General features: G+C 57.7%; 1 protein-coding gene across 9 annotated transcripts in view; it reads right to left on the bottom strand.

Annotated features, from left to right (window-relative positions):
- The window catches only part of DPP9 (dipeptidyl peptidase 9), a 37,791-nt gene that overhangs the window by 20,129 nt on the left and 1,479 nt on the right, over window positions 1–16,183 (bottom strand). For 4 of the 9 annotated variants that reach the window (XM_074351036.1, XM_074351044.1, XM_074351037.1 and 1 more), the window contains exons 1-6: window positions 14,087–16,153; window positions 10,138–10,391; window positions 4,796–4,908; window positions 3,627–3,800; window positions 3,381–3,549; window positions 2,519–2,632 (exon numbers count right to left, since the gene is read on the bottom strand). In XM_074351036.1, coding sequence (XP_074207137.1) covers window positions 2,519–2,632; window positions 3,381–3,549; window positions 3,627–3,800; window positions 4,796–4,908; window positions 10,138–10,391; window positions 14,087–14,301 — 1,039 coding nt within the window. In that variant the 5' untranslated portion in view covers window positions 14,302–16,153. Of the gene's footprint in view, window positions 1–2,518; window positions 2,633–3,380; window positions 3,550–3,626; window positions 3,801–4,795; window positions 4,909–10,137; window positions 10,392–11,182; window positions 11,332–12,309; window positions 12,437–14,086; window positions 16,154–16,183 lie in introns of those variants that run through there. The other 5 variants (XM_074351043.1, XM_074351042.1, XM_074351040.1 and 2 more) reach the window with 4 other exon arrangements.

Here is a 16,183-nt window from a genome sequence, read left to right as displayed (position 1 = left end):
CCTCCAGACTGTGAGGCAGTAAATGCCTGTCGTTTGAGTTGACTCGTTTGTGGGACTTGGTTACGGCTGCCTGAGCGGACCAGCAGCTGGGGCGTGGCTCAAGAAGGATAGCAGTGACGGTTGTCCTGAGAAGTAAGCGAATCTCCAGGAGCTGATGCTCAGCAAGGAGCATGGGGACTGGCAATGCCAACGGCAACGGACGCGGCCCAAGGCAGGTTCCTCAACCTGCCTTTCCCTCCTCGGCTGCCGAGAAGGGTCCCCAGCTGCTTCCTGGACCCCACCTGGCTCACTGCAGATAGACAAATGACAGCCCCTGACCACAGCCAAGCCCACCCCGCCTGCAGGTTGCTGTCTCCACACCTGCCCAAGGGGCACTGGAGGCCTGCAGGGCTGAGGGTGGGCAGAGGCCTATGGTTAGGGAGCGCAGTGCTGTCAGCACCCAGGGCTTCTGTGCCCGTCCACTGGCCCCGGATCATTCTGGGGCCCTGAGCTCCTCAGCCAGGAAAGACCCTGTCGGGCTGCCATGGTCCCTGTAGCCCCACAGCGCACAGCATGAGGGGGGCTGCAGCAAAAGGGGTGAGCACCTACCTGGCGGCAGATTTGGGGGCTCTGAGGGGCTCTGAGCTACTGCAGAAGAGCAGAGTGAGAAAGTGACGTCATCCAGGCCAGTGGTTCTCAACCAGGGGTTCTGTACCCCGGGGGATGGTGGCAATGTTTGGAGACATCTGTGATTGTCACACTGAGTCACCACAACCCCCCACGGAGAATGATGTGGCCTCAGTGTCCACAGGGCCAAGGAGAAGAGACCTTGTTTTCCACACCAGGAAGTCGAAGGGTGGGATGGTCACCTGCTTCCGGTAGGCAGAGTCACCAGCTGAGGGATCTGATCCAGGACCCTGACTCCTGACTGGAGCCCCTTTCCCCAGAGACACGGACCAGGGGGCCCACACGGCACTGCAGTGGTCAAAGACCCTGGCCCAGATGGAGCAGCATGCAGCATCCTCCCCAGGATCCTGCCGCTCCCACCAGGTGCCAGCAGCCCTTAGACACCTCTGATGCCACGACTCATCCTCCTCCTGGGCGCTGGCTGGAATGTACGGCTGGCTTCTCTCCATCGCACGGCTGTAATGCCTAGCTTCTACTTACGGTAGGACCGTGAAGTTTTCTTCTCAAATCAGTTTTAGGAAAAGGCTCGCTGATGTAAAGTCAGAAGTGAACAGCAGATGACGGGGCACTCAGCTGCGATGGTGGACGCTCAGCGGCCTGTGCCCAGGATCCTGGCTTTCATAGCCACATGCCCCACTGACACACACAGAGGCGCTGAGGCAGGCAGAGCTCCAGCAGAGGGGGCCTGGCCCATGGCCGCGTCCCAGGGAGGGAGCTCATGCGAACAAGGGGGCCTCAGTTCACGTGGGCTCGCGTGACGGAGGATCTCACGCTACCCACACACCCCGGGAACCCTCCCCAAACCCCATGCTCGGGAAACAGACTTTGCTTGACTGAGTAGGGGAGGGGAGACGACACCCCTGCTGTATGCACAGGGCAGAAAACAGATACAGAGGGGCCTGCTAATCTGGTTTCTTTCATAACTTGTGGACAAAGCCCAACAAGATGTAAGATGCAGGAAGCCTCAACTCACTTCTCTGACAGCTGGGAGTGTTCTCCACGGCAAGATTTTCGACACTTGGCACTGAGGACACTGGGGGATGGATTGTCCTCTATGGGGGTCCATCCGTGGAGCAGCCTCCCCGGCCCCACCCCCTCAACGCCAGGAGCACCCCAGTCATGACAAGCACAGATGTCCCCAGACGTCGCCCAGTGTCCCCTGGGGGCAGAAGCACCCCTGGTCGAGAACCATTAACGCACCTGCAGGTGGTCACCAGGGCAAATGCATGAGGATCTCAGCACAGTACAAAGCAAGAACGTAACCCCAAACTGGAAACAACCGAAGCATCCACCGGTGTGGACCAGTTAAATAAACTGTGGAACATCCCCACCCGCAGGACGTCCACAGTTAAAGGATTCTCCATGTGCTGCCTGCAGGGCACCAAATGTCTGTGTTGCCCCAGAATCCAAATGTTAGATTCTACCCGCAATGTGATGGGTTAGAGGTGGGGCCTCTGGGAGGTGATTAGGTCATGAGGGCGGAGCCCTGGTGAAGTGGATTAGTGCCCTTATAAAGGGGCCTCAGCGAGCTCCTCGCCCTTCACCAGGTGAGGACAGGGTGATAAGACAGCATCTCTGAACCTAGAAGAGGCCCTCCCCAGGCACCGAATCTGCCTTGGTCTTGGACTTCCAGCCTCCACACGGAGAGAAATAAATGTCTGCTGTTTACAAGCCACCCTGGCTGTGGCACTGTCACAGCAGCCTGAGAGGACTGAGACACAGGTGTTGACAGGAAGGTTGCTGAGGTTTATTTTAAGTGAAATGAGCAAAGAGCAGACAAGCACATAGACTGTGACTCTGGTAATAAAAGAAGTGTGTGCAGACACGTTTTTAAAAACGGAAAGGCACCTACCCTCCCAGGAGGCTGTGGGACACCACCAGTAGCCAGTGAAGCGGTCAAATTCTTCCTGGATGACGAAGGTGGCTACGCCTGCAGATCTGGGGTCGTCGAGGACACTGGACAAGCCTGGAGTGGGAGAGAGCCGGCTGAGAGATGAAGAGTCTGGCCTCGAGCAGGGCTTCTTCCCTTGCACGGCTGACATCAGCCCAGACTGTTCTTTGTGGGGGGCCGGCCTGGGCCGGCCCTGTAGGGTGTGCAGCAACACCCCTGGCCTCCACCCGTTGATGCCAGGAGTGCCCTCATCCAGCTGTGACAACTAAAAATGTCTCTGGGCATGACCATTGTCCAAGTTGCCCCGAGGCTCAGGTTTAGAGAGAGGGCGCTGGAGCCCAGGGGGAGGCTGGGAGGCTGGGACTGGGGTCTCAGGTCATGACTGGTGCATTTCTGCAGACACCTGTAGAAGGGTGATGACACTTCTGGAGAGCAGGGGCCTGCAGGAGAACCTAGGTCAGGTGAGTTCTGAGCTCAACTCGAGGAGCTGGACAGGAGAGCGGAGGCAGGAAGGGTGGAAGTGAGCAGAGGCACAGAACGACATTTGGCGGGGAGGCCAGACCGCTGCAGCCAGGCCGATCCACACAGAGGAAGACCACACTCCAGGCAGCTGGACTCTCCGTGAGGCCAGAGGAGGGATAAGGGAGGGTGGCCCGTGAGATCAGGGTTCTGGAAGGTGCCTGGTGGGCTGGCAGGAAGTGCGGTGGCGGACCGGGGCCTTTCTAGAAGCTGGAAGGGTGGCTGTGATGGCCATGCACAAGCAGCACTGGCCGGGCCCGGCCGACACCACCCCCAGGTGCAGGCCCGTCCAGCCCGGCCTCACCTCTGTGGCAGAAAGTGAGCCGCCGCTCCTCGCCCGTCTCGATGTTGGCCACCCACAGGTCACTGCTGTTGATGAAGGAGAAGAAGGCAGGGTCGGCGGGGCAGATCTTGGGGTCCATCCGGGGCCCGGAACACTGGGTCTTGATTTCCAGGGGCTTCATGGGGGACACCTGGGGATAGAGAGGCCTGGCTCAGGGGGGCAGGATGCCACTGCCCACCCTGCCCCCCGCCAGCGAGCGCGGCTCACCATGAAGCCGTTCTTGCCCCCGTCCCGACAGTGGAAGAGGCTGTTGCTGGCCTGGAAGAGGAAGAGGCCGCTCTCACTGTGGAAGTCGTAGGAGGTGATGCCGAAGACGCCCAAGCGCTTCCGCTCCCGCAGGAGCTCCTCTTCCCGGGAGTAGACCCCGTGGTGGGGCGTGGCCTGCAGATATGGGGACACCAGCGTCAGCAGCCAGAGGCCCTGGGACTCTTGGCATAGACCCTCCAGCCTGGGCATTGTTGGGAGGAACCCATCTGACTTTGGTCCACGAGAATGTTCTGATGAGCAGAGCTGTGCCCAGAGAACAGGTGGCAGAGCCCCCACCACAGTGGCCAGAGAGGGCCCTCACCTGGTGGCTGCAAGGGTGACCAGTGGCCTGGGGTTGTTGGGCTCACCCGGAGCTCCTCCCCTGTCCCCACTGCCATCCTACAGACCCCCTCCCTCCAGTTCTGATCACAATCCCTTCCTGTGAGAGATTTTCAGCCGAACCCACCCAACAGCACGCACTCCTACTCTCTGCGTGGGTAGGAGCGGGGCAAATGCAGGACCACATGACCACCCATACGCTTGATCTTGGGTCGGGCGGGCAGGTAAGCCACAGTGGACACCATGCAGCTGCCCGGGGGTAATTCTGAAGATATATGGAAATGCAGAGGAACATTAAAGGAAGAAACTTGGCTTGGCGACTCTCCGGAGCAGGGGACAGGGACAGGGGACAGGCAAAAGTGAGAGCAGCAGCATGGGCCCTCCCCCAGAGCCCCTCCCCCCGCGTACTGTCGCGTTATATTTATGAACATAGTCAGTGCAAAAGACACTCTCACCCCTCACCAGCCAGCTCCTCCCTGGGAGCGAGGAGACTGGATAACATTCATTATCAGCTAAATTTCTATTAAAGGTTCTTAGTTCAAGTTACTTCCATGCCTTCGATGAGGCATTTAAAGGGAAGAGGTGCTTTTGATGCAAGCTGTCATCACCAGCCCAGCATTGGGGTTTGGGTGTGAACTGAGGGAGCGGGGAGGGTGGGCCTCCATGCAGGGCTGGGTACTCATCTCAGCAGCACGGGTGTTAATGGGGCATCAGGCTGGGGCCCCTCGGGGTCAGGGCCCACAAAGGCCGCCTGTCCCGCCTGCGGGCAGGGCCCGACACGTGCAGCTCACCTGGAAGTGATCCAGCATCTGCTTCCAGGACAGGAGCAGCAGGGCCTCCTTCCGGACCTTCCTGGGGATCTCGGAGTAGAGCAGGGAGTTCTCTCGGCTGCCATAGGGCATCCCTGGGGGGAAGAGATGAAAGCCGGAATGGACGAGGGTCTTGGGTGGGGCTCCCCGCGTGGGCCCAGCTGATTCCTCCTGCTTCTGCAGCGCCGGGCAGCACACGCCTCCCCACAGAAGCCATGGCCCCGGGTGTGCACACGGCAGCAGGTGCAGCAGGGGCTTCCACCTTGGAGATGGTAGTGCTGATCACCTCATTGCCCGAGCTCCTGAAGAAACAGCGCACAAGGGGACAAAAAATGGGAAGTAGGTGACCCCCACCTCACCATAGGCTGGGCTCCGGTCGAATGTCCTGTTCGATTAAGGGCTTTTGCAAAGGCTAGGAATTAATCTAGGATCAGAGCAAGGGCAAAGCCATGGCCAGGGATCGGGAAATGTGTATCCAATCCAGCGCCTCCCCCCTCGGCACTGCTGACCCCAGGCCGGTCCTCCTCTGTGGGGCTGTCCTGGGCACTGGGGGGTGCAGAGCAGCCTCCCTGCCCCACCCACCGGATGCCAGGAGCCCCCCCTAAGTCATGCCAACCACAGACATTCCAGACATCGTCCAGTGTCTGCTGGCGGGGGAGGGGGCAGGATCACCTTGACTGAGAACCACTGACCTAGTCTAACCTTATGTGTGAACTATAATAGCTGCCTATTGAGGCTCGCATGCAGACTATGAGAGGTAGGAAGTATAAAGCACTCAGCACAAATGGTGGCAAATAAAATAAGGGCATGTCCTCCAACTGGCAGTGTCTTCGCCTCAGTGGGTCTCGGTATGACTGCTGTTAACAAAGTTCACGGTGGGGGTAGAATGGCTCTCTAGGGAAGCCTGGGGGTCCCCACTCTCTGGTCAACGAGGCGGGGGCCCACGCAGGGCTCCCCAGCAACAGGCAGGATGCTCTGCAGTGGTCCAGGAGTGTGCTGTGAGTGGCTAGGTCCCTCTGACTCCTTTCAATCTGAAGTTTTCCAGAAGGAAGATCCGGCTTGGCGCTGGTCTCTTTTCAGAGGCTGACCTCCCCATACATACACTCACTTTTTGTATATATATTTTTTGTCCATCTATTTTATTTTTATTTTTTAATTTAAAAAAAACTTGGGGGGGGGAGACTTAATTAGGTTTGTTTTATTTTAATGGAGGTACTGGGGATTGAACCCAGGACTTCATGCTTGTTACACACAGGCTCTATGGCTGACCTCTCCCCTGCCTGCTGCTGTGGGAGAACAGGTGGGCCCCAAGCTCAGCACCTCTGGAGCCAGAAAGAGCTTATATTTATACCTGTTCCACTGCAGTTACCACTACGGGCAGCTTCTCAATATGTCAAGCAACCTGGGTTTTCCACTTATGACAAAGTTTGCATGTCAAGTATAGTTAGTAAAAGAAAGCGTTTAAAGAAAAATATTAGGTTAATGAGGTGCAATTCAGGACAATGCAAAGCTAACTTAGACTCGCAAGTGAGAATCATCCACAATTCGCTTTCTAAGGAGCCTTTAAGCTGCCACAGCCGGGCTCACTCACAGCTGGAGGCTCAGACGTGCCGCCGCCTTCCCTCCCAAGTTCACAAGACAAGTGGGGACGAGAATCATGTGGCGTGTGGTTCCATTTGCGTGAAATGTCCGGAACAGGCGAGTCCAGAGACAGGAAGAGCATGAGTGGCTGCCAGGGGCAGGGAGAGGGGGTTGGGGAGTGACTGCTGAGGAGCACGGGGTTTCTTTCTGGGCTGATGGAAGAGCTCTAGGATTAAGACTGCAGTGATGGTTGCACAATACTGTGAGTATACCCCAAACCACTGAGCTGTCCACCTTTAAAAAAGGGAATTTTATGGGATGTGAATTACACCTCAATTGAAAAAACAAAACAAAACAAAACCAGAATCCAGGGCCGGTGTGGAAGGCCGGGAGGGAGCAGGTGGCCGTTCTTAATTGAGTGCCACGTGCTCTGGACAGCTTCCGTCCTCAGGCTCTCTGGGAGAGCCAGAGCCTTCCAAACAGGAAGTTAATGGTACAGCCTTGCCAAGGACACTGGAGCCACCTCCCCTCCCCACCAGTTAATAAGCAGTGACATGAAATGGCCCAACCCGGCACATTCCCTGAGGGACCTGTCCCCACACCTGTGACAGTGGTGGTCGGTGCACGAAGCGAGGGTCTGAGATGGCTGACCACAGCCACTGATTTCCGCCGTCACAGTCCCTCCTGTGCCTTCTCTTACCAGCTTCACCCCATCCCTGGGGACAGCACCCCACCCCAAAGCCCACCCATGTGGCAGGTAGCCCCAGACTGTGCAAAGACCACGTGGCCTTGGTGACGGGCTGGCAGGGCACGTGACCCTGGACCTGGACACAGGACATGAGGACACAAGAGGCCTTGCTCTCCCCTCAAGGGACTCCCAGTGCTGTCTGCGCCTGCGCCCTCCATCACTGGACACAGGATACCCACCTGCAGCGGGGAGGAGCTGACTGGCTCATAGCAGCCAAGCCCCGGAACCTGAGCCCGTCTTACGGGGGCAGAAGCAGGCACGTTCCCTTCTCTGCTCCATCCCACCTGCACTGGGCTCCCAAAGAGCCTCCCTGGAGGACGTGACTGGTAAGGCTGGGCCCCTCTCAGGCAGCATGTTTAGAGTGGCTGGCTCGGCATTGCTCTGGGCTCTCTTTCCATTTAACCCATCAATGTCTCTGGCTGCCTGCCTTCCCCTGCGCTGGGCTGGTGCACACTATTATAAATATGCGGAGGCTCCGGGGAGTTCAGCCCAAGGAACATGGATGTGAGGTGAGGTCAAGGGTACCCCAAGGGTGCTCAGTGACACAGACCAGATCAGCTCAGCCAGCCCTAGTCTGGAGCTGCCCCCTACACGGGTGGGCCCTCAGCCTCCTCTGGAGTGCAGAGTCCACCCACCCCAGGCCCAGACATGCGCACAGGCTGCAGCTGACTGGATGCGGGGCTGTCCCTCTCCCAGAAGTTCAAAGGAAGCTGGTCTGCTTCCGCTGGTGGCCAGAACCTGAGACGTGCAACCCTAGGAGCGTGGCAGTGGAGGGCAGGTAGGCAATGAGGGTGGATCCGTGGAGAGAAATATCCGAGGGCAGATGCCTGGGCTCTATACGGCTCAGGCTTGTCAGAGCCCCGTCATAGGCCTTGAGGGGTCCCTGATATACCCGTGTCCTTACTATGAAGGGCCCCTGGAGGCAAAGTAGCTTGGAGCATTTCCATCCCTTTCGGCAGCTCTGTGGTTTGGCTTCACAAGGGCTCCCGAAGATGCCCGTGTCCTAATCCCTGGACCCTGTTACCTTCCTGGCAAAAGGGCGTCTGTATATGGCATTAAACTGAAGACCCTGAGCTGGGGAGGTTAGTCTGGATTATCCAGGTGGGTCCTAAATGTAATCAAGTGCATTGTAAGAGGGAGGTAGGGAGGTTTCAGACACACAGAAGAGGAGGCAGCAACGTGACCATGGAGGCAAAGACTGCAGTGATGGAGCCACAAGCCAAGGCCTGCCAGTGGCCACCAGAAGCTGGAAGAGGCAAATGGATTCTTCCCTAGAGCCCCCAGAAGAAGTCTGGCCCTGCTGACACCTTGATTTCCACCCAGAGAAACTGATTCCAGACTTCTGGCCTCCAGAACTGAGAGAGAATACATGTCGGTTGTTTTAAGCCCCTAAATTGGGGGTCACTTGCTTCAGTAACAGCCCCAGGAAACTCAGACAAGTACCTCGACCTGGATGGCCACCTGAAGTTGAGTGAGTGAGGGGCCCAAGAGAGACTGTTCTTGGAGACAGGGCTCAGGGGCCACAGAAACATGGCGGGGAGAAAGGCAATGGCTCACCACAGTCCCACAGTCTTGGCCACTCAGAGTAGTAACAGCCAGCTCTCCCCTGGGGAAATGAAACCTGAGGCATGTCCTAATCTCTCCTGGGCTAGAGCTGGCAAACTTTTTCCCATAAGGGGCCAGACAGTATTTTTGGCTTTGCGGACCACGTGACCCCGCTCAGAAACAGCCACAGATGGTCTGTAAACCAATGGGTGTGGCCGTGCCCCAGTAAAACTAATTTCTAAAAACAGACAGCTGTCACTGGCCGACCCTTCTAGACCATTCTCTGACTGTGTTTGCCAAAGCGTCGTCTGGTTTCCACATGGGCCTCCACGGGGACCGCCTGCATTGGACCATGGGGAAGGGAGAGCCATCTGGCCTCCATTGTGGTCACTGTCGAGGTCCCTCTGTGGGGTCAGTCTCTGGCAGAGGAGGACCTTCACTCGTTCTCTGGCCTCATATTCACTCTGATACTGACTGAGGGCTGACCAGGTGCAGGCAGAGGAGACCCAGAGGATGACCCGGCCCTGCACGTGCAGTGCCAGAGCTGAACACCTGCTTTGGGTCAACAATCACGTGCCAGGCTGCTTACAGAGGAACATGCCTGGCACCGCTCCTTCCTGCCCCGGGAGACCTTCAGCCAATAGTCATTTGCTCAACAGGTATTATTTGCTGTCCACCTACCAGGAGCCAGGCCCCAGGCAGGCATGAGGCCTAACCTGAGCCCCGGAGGCCCTCACACAGTCCAGCAGGGAACACAAACGCGTTAGTAACTGCCGATGGCGCAGAAAGTGCCGCTCACGAGGCACGCACCCAAGAGCGGAAGCGATTAGCAATTAGCGTGCTCATCCAGGTATCCAGAGCGGGAAGAGCAAACCAGCCGGCCGCTGTCAGCTCCGCGGTCATGCAAGCATGCCACCTTTCCCTGAGCCTCAGGTTTTTTTTTTCAATTCTCAGGATCCTTCTTAAACACATCACTTGATTCTTCTTAGTCGACAAGCATCTACCGGAGTTACTTTCGACTCCCACTAGGGGGAAGCCGCATTGTTCACTGGCCAGGCCTGACCCAGCCCAGGTGGCCTGGAAGCGACTCAGGGGTGAGTCCAGCTGACTGGTACTGGAAACAATCTCAGGGCTTCGGCCCACACCCCGGGCCCGAGCCATGGCACTGCTGCCACACAGATGGGGCAGGCCTGCCCTCTGAGCTGCCCACCTACACACCTGACCCTCCTGGGGGACTCGTGCCCTGGCCTTCACTGTAAACAGATGTCATCCGTGGGTGGCAGCATCTCATTCATTTGGTGGTTTGTCCGGGGCCAGGTCCATCTATCCGGATCTTCTAACTAATTGGACCAGCTGGCCTCTGGAGGCTGGAAGACTGAGTAACAGCCGCCCCAGAAACACTGCCCTGCCCTATGGCAGCGTGGGGGGTGCGAGGGAGCTGGGGGCTTACCTAGGTAGTAGAGGCGGTGGGAGTGGGGGCCCGACTCATCCGTCTTCTGCACGAACTGGAAGTCGTGCGGAGCCTTGTTGACGATCAGGCCCGAGTTCTTGCGGCTGCCGTGGATGATGCTGCGGAGCCCGTCCCATGAGTGCTTCTGCACCTGGAAGCGGGAGGCAGGGTCCTCCATCTCGACCGCGTCGCCCCGGTCAGACGTCGGTGCCCCAGTGGCCATCCTCTCCGCCCCCTCAGAATTCAATGAGAAGCTACGAGGAGGAAGGGATGGGCAGGAAGATGATGAGAAGGGGGGTGGTGCCCCCTATCGGACACTCTGGTTCCTCCAGCAGAGCCCCAATCCGTGCAGCTGTCCCCATCCCAAGTATTTCTCAAATTGTTCCACTTCTTTCCAACCATGAGCCCTAACATCCAAGCCAGCGTCACCTCTCGGCTGAAGGACTATAACCATCTCCCAACTCAACTACATATCCATTGCAAATCAGACCCCGTGGCTTAAAACTCTTCCTTGGTTTTCCACAGCCCTTACAGTAAAAGCCAGCGCTTACCTCAGCCTTCTGTGCTTTCTGTCCTAATCTCTGCTGGGCCCTCAAACCTCACCCCTCTTCATCACAAAGGCCCCAGGCAAACTGACCTTTTCTCAGCTCCTCAAATAGGCCAGACTTCTTCCCACCCCAGGGCCTTTGCATGTGCTGTCTCATCTGCCTGGAACACTTTTTTCCCCCTCTTTACTGGACTAACTTCTAATCAGATCTCAGCTTAAATACACCTTGGGTCCTTAGATGACCATCTGGACCAAAAGCTGTCTTTCCGTTCATCTTCACAAGCCACCTGGTTGCCCCACCCTCACAGCAGTGGTTGTCACAGTGGTTGGTCACGGATCCCTGCCTGTCTCACCCGCATCTGTCCCGTTCACGGCAGTGTCCCTACAGCCTCACAGGGGCCCGGGCCACAGAATGACTGCCTCTCATTAAGCCAGCTAGGAGACATGCTCACTCACACACAAAGAACTAAGCATAAATGGGTCAGCAAACCTCGCTACCTGTGCCATCAGCTTGCTGTCCAGCAAGGGCACCATCTGTGTCTCACCAGAGGTGCTCAGAGACCCAGGCAGACACCCGCTGGCTCTCTGAGAACTCCAGGGGAGAGGATGGCCCACCCTTCCCCAGAGGCCAGCCCACTTTCTCCTCCCACCCTGGGGCGGCTGCGGCTGTGCAATGGCTCCTGCCCCTGCCCTCCCCGTACCCACCTTGCTGCTGAGCACACTTCTTGACTGGACTGGCTTGGCCAGGCAAATATTTGTTTTAGGGAAATCTAAACACGGCCACAGTGACCCGGTTTCAGAAGAGCCAGGGTCATCTGGTGAGGCAGGAGAGAGGCCAGCCAATGTGAGTGGGCCAGCCTCGCCTTCCTGTCAGGGCACCAAATGGCTTAAGTCCTCCCTGGACACTGGGATTCCTTGTCGTCCAGGATTAGTGGCTCTACGGGCCCAAGTCCGCGTCCCCTTGTCAGAAGGGGTGGTGTGGCAGTACTGGCGGGACAGTGAGGGCCAAGGGACAGCTTTAGGATAGAGCTGATGTTCTCCCTTCCCGTGGGAGCCTTAAGACTCCTAGAAGGTTTTGCCCCTGGCTGATACCAGCCCCCATAGAGTGACCACCACGGGACAAAGGACCCCTGCCCATTTTGAGAGACAAGGGGAGAGACACAAGGAGATACCCATGGCCTGTGAGCATCTAATGTGGGCTGATTTCAGAGTCCCTTTCCAACTCGGCCCCCTGCTCAGTTCTCCCTGACCTGGCCTGGCTTGTGGGGACAGGGGTCTGGGCCACGGCAAGCCTGCGTGTCCTGCCCCCCGCCACGAGAAGCAGTCACTTTAGCTTCTCCCACAGTGGCTCTGAAGACACAGACCACAGGCTGCTGGAGCCTCCAGGCCCTCGGCTCACACAGGGCGGGTCCCAGCCTGCTGCACCACTGTGGTTCACCTCTGGGGCGGCAGGAGCCATCGTCCCAGAAAACCAAGAGCCAGGAGCTCCTCTAACCAGCCGAGCCCCGCCCCACCCCACCAGCTCTGCCGCCACAGTTTAAGCCTCGCTCACAGGAGAAAAACAGAATGTGGCCTCCAGGTCTCCCGGGGGCCCCCTAAGCTGAGAGCCCGGCAGAAGCACTCACAAAGTCTCTGGCTTGTTTCCATGGCAGAGAACAGTGAAAATGATCTTGCCTGCGATCAGCACAGAGAGCCCAAGAAGCAAAAACACGGTCCAGAAGGTGAGCCATGAAATGAAACATTGGGAGAAGCTTCTAGGAATCTTCGTGATGTGGCTGGGCAGCCTGAGCTCCCAGACAGGCTACGGTGAGCTGCCAGACCCTGGCCCTCCCCTCGCCTCTCTCCTCTCCAGGGCCACAGAGAGGCTCGGAGAGAGGGACAGGGGAACAAAATGCAGCCCTTAGGAAGCAAGCCTGTGCTGGTCCGGGCTCATCCAGCGCCAGCCGCGGCTCGGCTTCCTGAGTCAAGAGTTTACACAGCTCGTGAAATGAAGGCGGATTCCAAGCCACTTAAGCCAGGTCCACCTACACTTTTCTTCTGCCAATCGGCAGGATGCCTCGCAGCCCGTGACGCTACCAGCACCCGGCTCAGGACCCCCTCCTCCCCCCGTGCACGCCCGATGGGATTTTGCGGTGCTCCGTCTCAAGAGCTGGGACCCCCCGCCCATAGGGACAGCTGCTAGGGACCCAGGAGGGGCAGGCCACGAGGCAAGCAGGTGGAAGGCAAGAAGAACTGCGGATTCTCAGCACCGGCTGCAGGTCTGGGGGAGTTTGGGCCCACGGAGTGATAATGCAGGAGGGCAGGGAGGAGGCGCCGGCCAAGGCGAGGTGAGGGGCGGGGGGGGGGGGCCCACCGTGCTCCCGAGATGCCTCAGAGTGGCCCTCAGGGAACCTGCCATGTTCCTGCAGGTGGAGGTTCCCAGGAAACAGCAGGCCACCCTCTGTCCTACAGGGGCTGCCCCGCCACCACCCAGGCACAAGGCTTTTCCAACCAGCCTCGCACAGTCAGTTTGCACCCTGGCCCATGCCTACCAGAGACCTACAGCACCAGAGAAAAGAGACTTGGGGGCCCTATCACTAAGCGGTCCCCGAATGCACAGGCACCTCCCGTTTTCAGAGCCTGAATCTGGGAAACGAACGGCTGTGCTTAACATCAGCCCTGTCTTCCAGAACCATCTTTGATTCCCCTCCTGCCTCCCTGATCACTTGCACCCACTAAAAGCAGATAAGCCTAAAATTATCTGAAAACTGAGACTGAGACAGGTTAACTCGGTGTGGGGTTCCTGTGGTCTCTTCTCCTGCCAGGCCTCACGTGTGGAATTTATGAGGTGCCTGGGCCTTGTCTGTATAATTACGTTTAACCCTCACTGCAACCTTGGAAAGTGCGTTCTGGGCTGGTCCTCGTTTGGGAGACTGGAAAGTGGGTTCAAGGTCAAAGTGCCCCACCCAATGCCCCCCCACCCCGCCCCTGAGGAAGAGCAGGAGCCCAAGTCCGTTGGATCCAGAACCCACGTTCCAGGCCACCCGAGCAGTGTCTCTCACCTGGGGCTAATCCTGTCCCCATGGGACACTGGGTGAGGTCTGGGGACATTTGTGGTTGCTATGACCAGGGTGGGGGGAGTGGGTGTGCCTGGCACCCAGGGGTGCTGCTCCACACCATCCAGTGCCAAGACAAGCACAGGATAACCCAGACCCAGTGTCCAAAATGCAGAGGCTGAGGAGCCCGACACCAGCCCACACTGCCCACGCTGCTGCCCGCAAACAGCCAGAACGCTCCTTGGAAACACAGAAGTGTGGGGGTAGGGCCGGCGGCGAAGGGGCCTTTCCAGACCTAAGACTCCTGGAAATTCAGGAACCTCTGAAACGTCCCCACCAACCCGGGCTCCCAGAGCGTGCCCCCCACCTTCTCCAACGTCCTGTGTTCGCCTTGTCCAGCCGCAGCTTCTTAACCTTCCGCATCAACCACTTGGCTGAACTCAGGGTGGGTGAGCCTGTGAGGGGAGAGACCACAGGGCTGCACGGCTGGCCATGCCGGGTGCACGCCCTCGCCCCCTCCCACTCCCACTCCTCCGGCAGGCAGGAGGGCTGCCTGCGGGGAACACTCCGTGCCAAGGGCATTCTTGTGAAGCAGATGGCTCAGGCCCAGCCCTGAAATCTGCAGAGGGACCAGGCACCGGCCAGGAGCAGAGCAGTCCTCCCAAGGTGAGAAGTCCCGGAGAAGATGAGAGTTTCAAGTGACTCACGGGATGCCACCCACGGGCGCTTGCTGGAAATCACATCAACCCAAACTCCCCACCCTGGTCCCCCGGGCCTTCCTGACCCCGCCCCCTCCCCACCCTCTCCCCACCCCCGACCAGGATCTCCAGTCAACTGGCCTTAACCTCCGCCAAACGCACTGACTCATTCCGGCCTTGGAGCGCTTGCGCTTACCAGGCCCTCTGCCTGGAATACACCTGCCCTGCTCTTGTACGACCTGCTCCCTCTTGTCCTTCGGGTCCCAGTATCACCTAAAGAGGAGTCTTTCCTGGCACGCAATGCAGAGTTGCGACCTTGTCACCCCCAACACGACGCCTGGTCTTTCTGCACAGCGCTCATTCAGGACAGCGGTTCTCAGCGGGGGTGACTTCGCACCGCGACCCCCAGACCCCTGGGGGTGTCTGTAGTCATTTTTTGGTTGCTACTACTGATGAGGGAAGGGGGTTGCTATGGGCATCCAGTGAGTAGGGGCCAGTGGTGCCACTCAACCCCCTACAGCGCCCGTGATGGCCCCACTCCAGAGAATGATTCAGCCCCAACATCAGCAGTGCCAAGGGGGAGACACTCTGTGTTATTATTTGACGGAAAAAACTGAGTTAGATTCTTAGGCTCAAACTGGACACTAAAATCAATCCCCAATGGTTCAGATGGTATAAACCAGGGTGGTGTCTGTGAGCTGCCTCCTCCCCTCCCAGTTTGTGTACTGAAATGCGTGCAGCATCCTAGGACCTCTGTAGGTCAGATGGTTGTGGAACAGAGTCTCTTGTGGGTCAGTGGAATCCCCTAACCCAGGAGGTCCCAACGAGGGACCCCTCGTTCTGCCCCCCATGGAATGCATGCTGCTGGCATCTGATTGGTGGAGACCAGGGATGCGGCTAAGCAGCCCACAATAAGCAGGATGGCCCCCCAACCGCAAAGAATAACCTGGCCCCAAACATCACTTGTGCTGAGGCTGAGAACCCCTCTCTGGGTAAGTGGTGAGCACCTCCCCCAGGATGCCGGCTCCACAGAGGCAGGCCCACACCCGTCCTGTTCCTGCTGTAGCCCCAGCGCACAGGAAGTACTTGGTAAACATCTCGGGTTGAATGAACGAGTCCCTGTCCTTGCTCAAACACTGGCTAAAGTCAAAGGGACCCCTGGTTGGGTGGGTACCCCATCACCTTCTTGACAAGACAGGTGCCCAGAGGTTTAAAGAAAAAGAAAGCAGTACTGCTCACAGCACAGAGATCACACGGAAGAACTGAAGCAAAATGTCAGCACACAGAAGTACTGATTTCACTCTCAGTCTAGTGCTGAAAACCAGGGGCTCTGGTGTCAAAGAGATTTGGGTTCAAATCCTGACTCTGTCACTACTGGTTATGTGATCTTGGAGAAGGTGTCCAACCTCTCTGTGCCTCGATTTCCCCAGCTATAAAATGGGACTGCAGGAACTACACCTAGGGCTACTCTGAGGATCAAATGAAACTGCACAGGTAAAGTAGCTGACAGAGCAGAAACCGCGTGACAGCTAACACTATCATCTAAACAAGTTACTTAAAATTACATCAAGAGGAGAATTGGATCAAAGTCCCTTTCAGAGCCAGAATCCACACCACTCGCAGATTCAGTGCCAGGCGCTGTCTTAGGTGAGGGGAGTGCCTTCACACCTCTGCCAGATCCAGCTAGAATCAGCACTCCCTCCTTTTTCTTCCCCAGTCCTCCAGGGGTTCTTTCTGCACTCAGCTAGACTAGGATGCTGGAGAGA

The sequence above is a fragment of the Camelus bactrianus genome, chromosome 22 (genome assembly GCF_048773025.1).
Source record: "Camelus bactrianus isolate YW-2024 breed Bactrian camel chromosome 22, ASM4877302v1, whole genome shotgun sequence".
NCBI lineage: Eukaryota > Metazoa > Chordata > Mammalia > Artiodactyla > Camelidae > Camelus > Camelus bactrianus.
The sequence above is the reverse complement of the archived record's forward strand: the minus strand, read 5'-3'. Positions and strand labels throughout refer to the sequence as shown.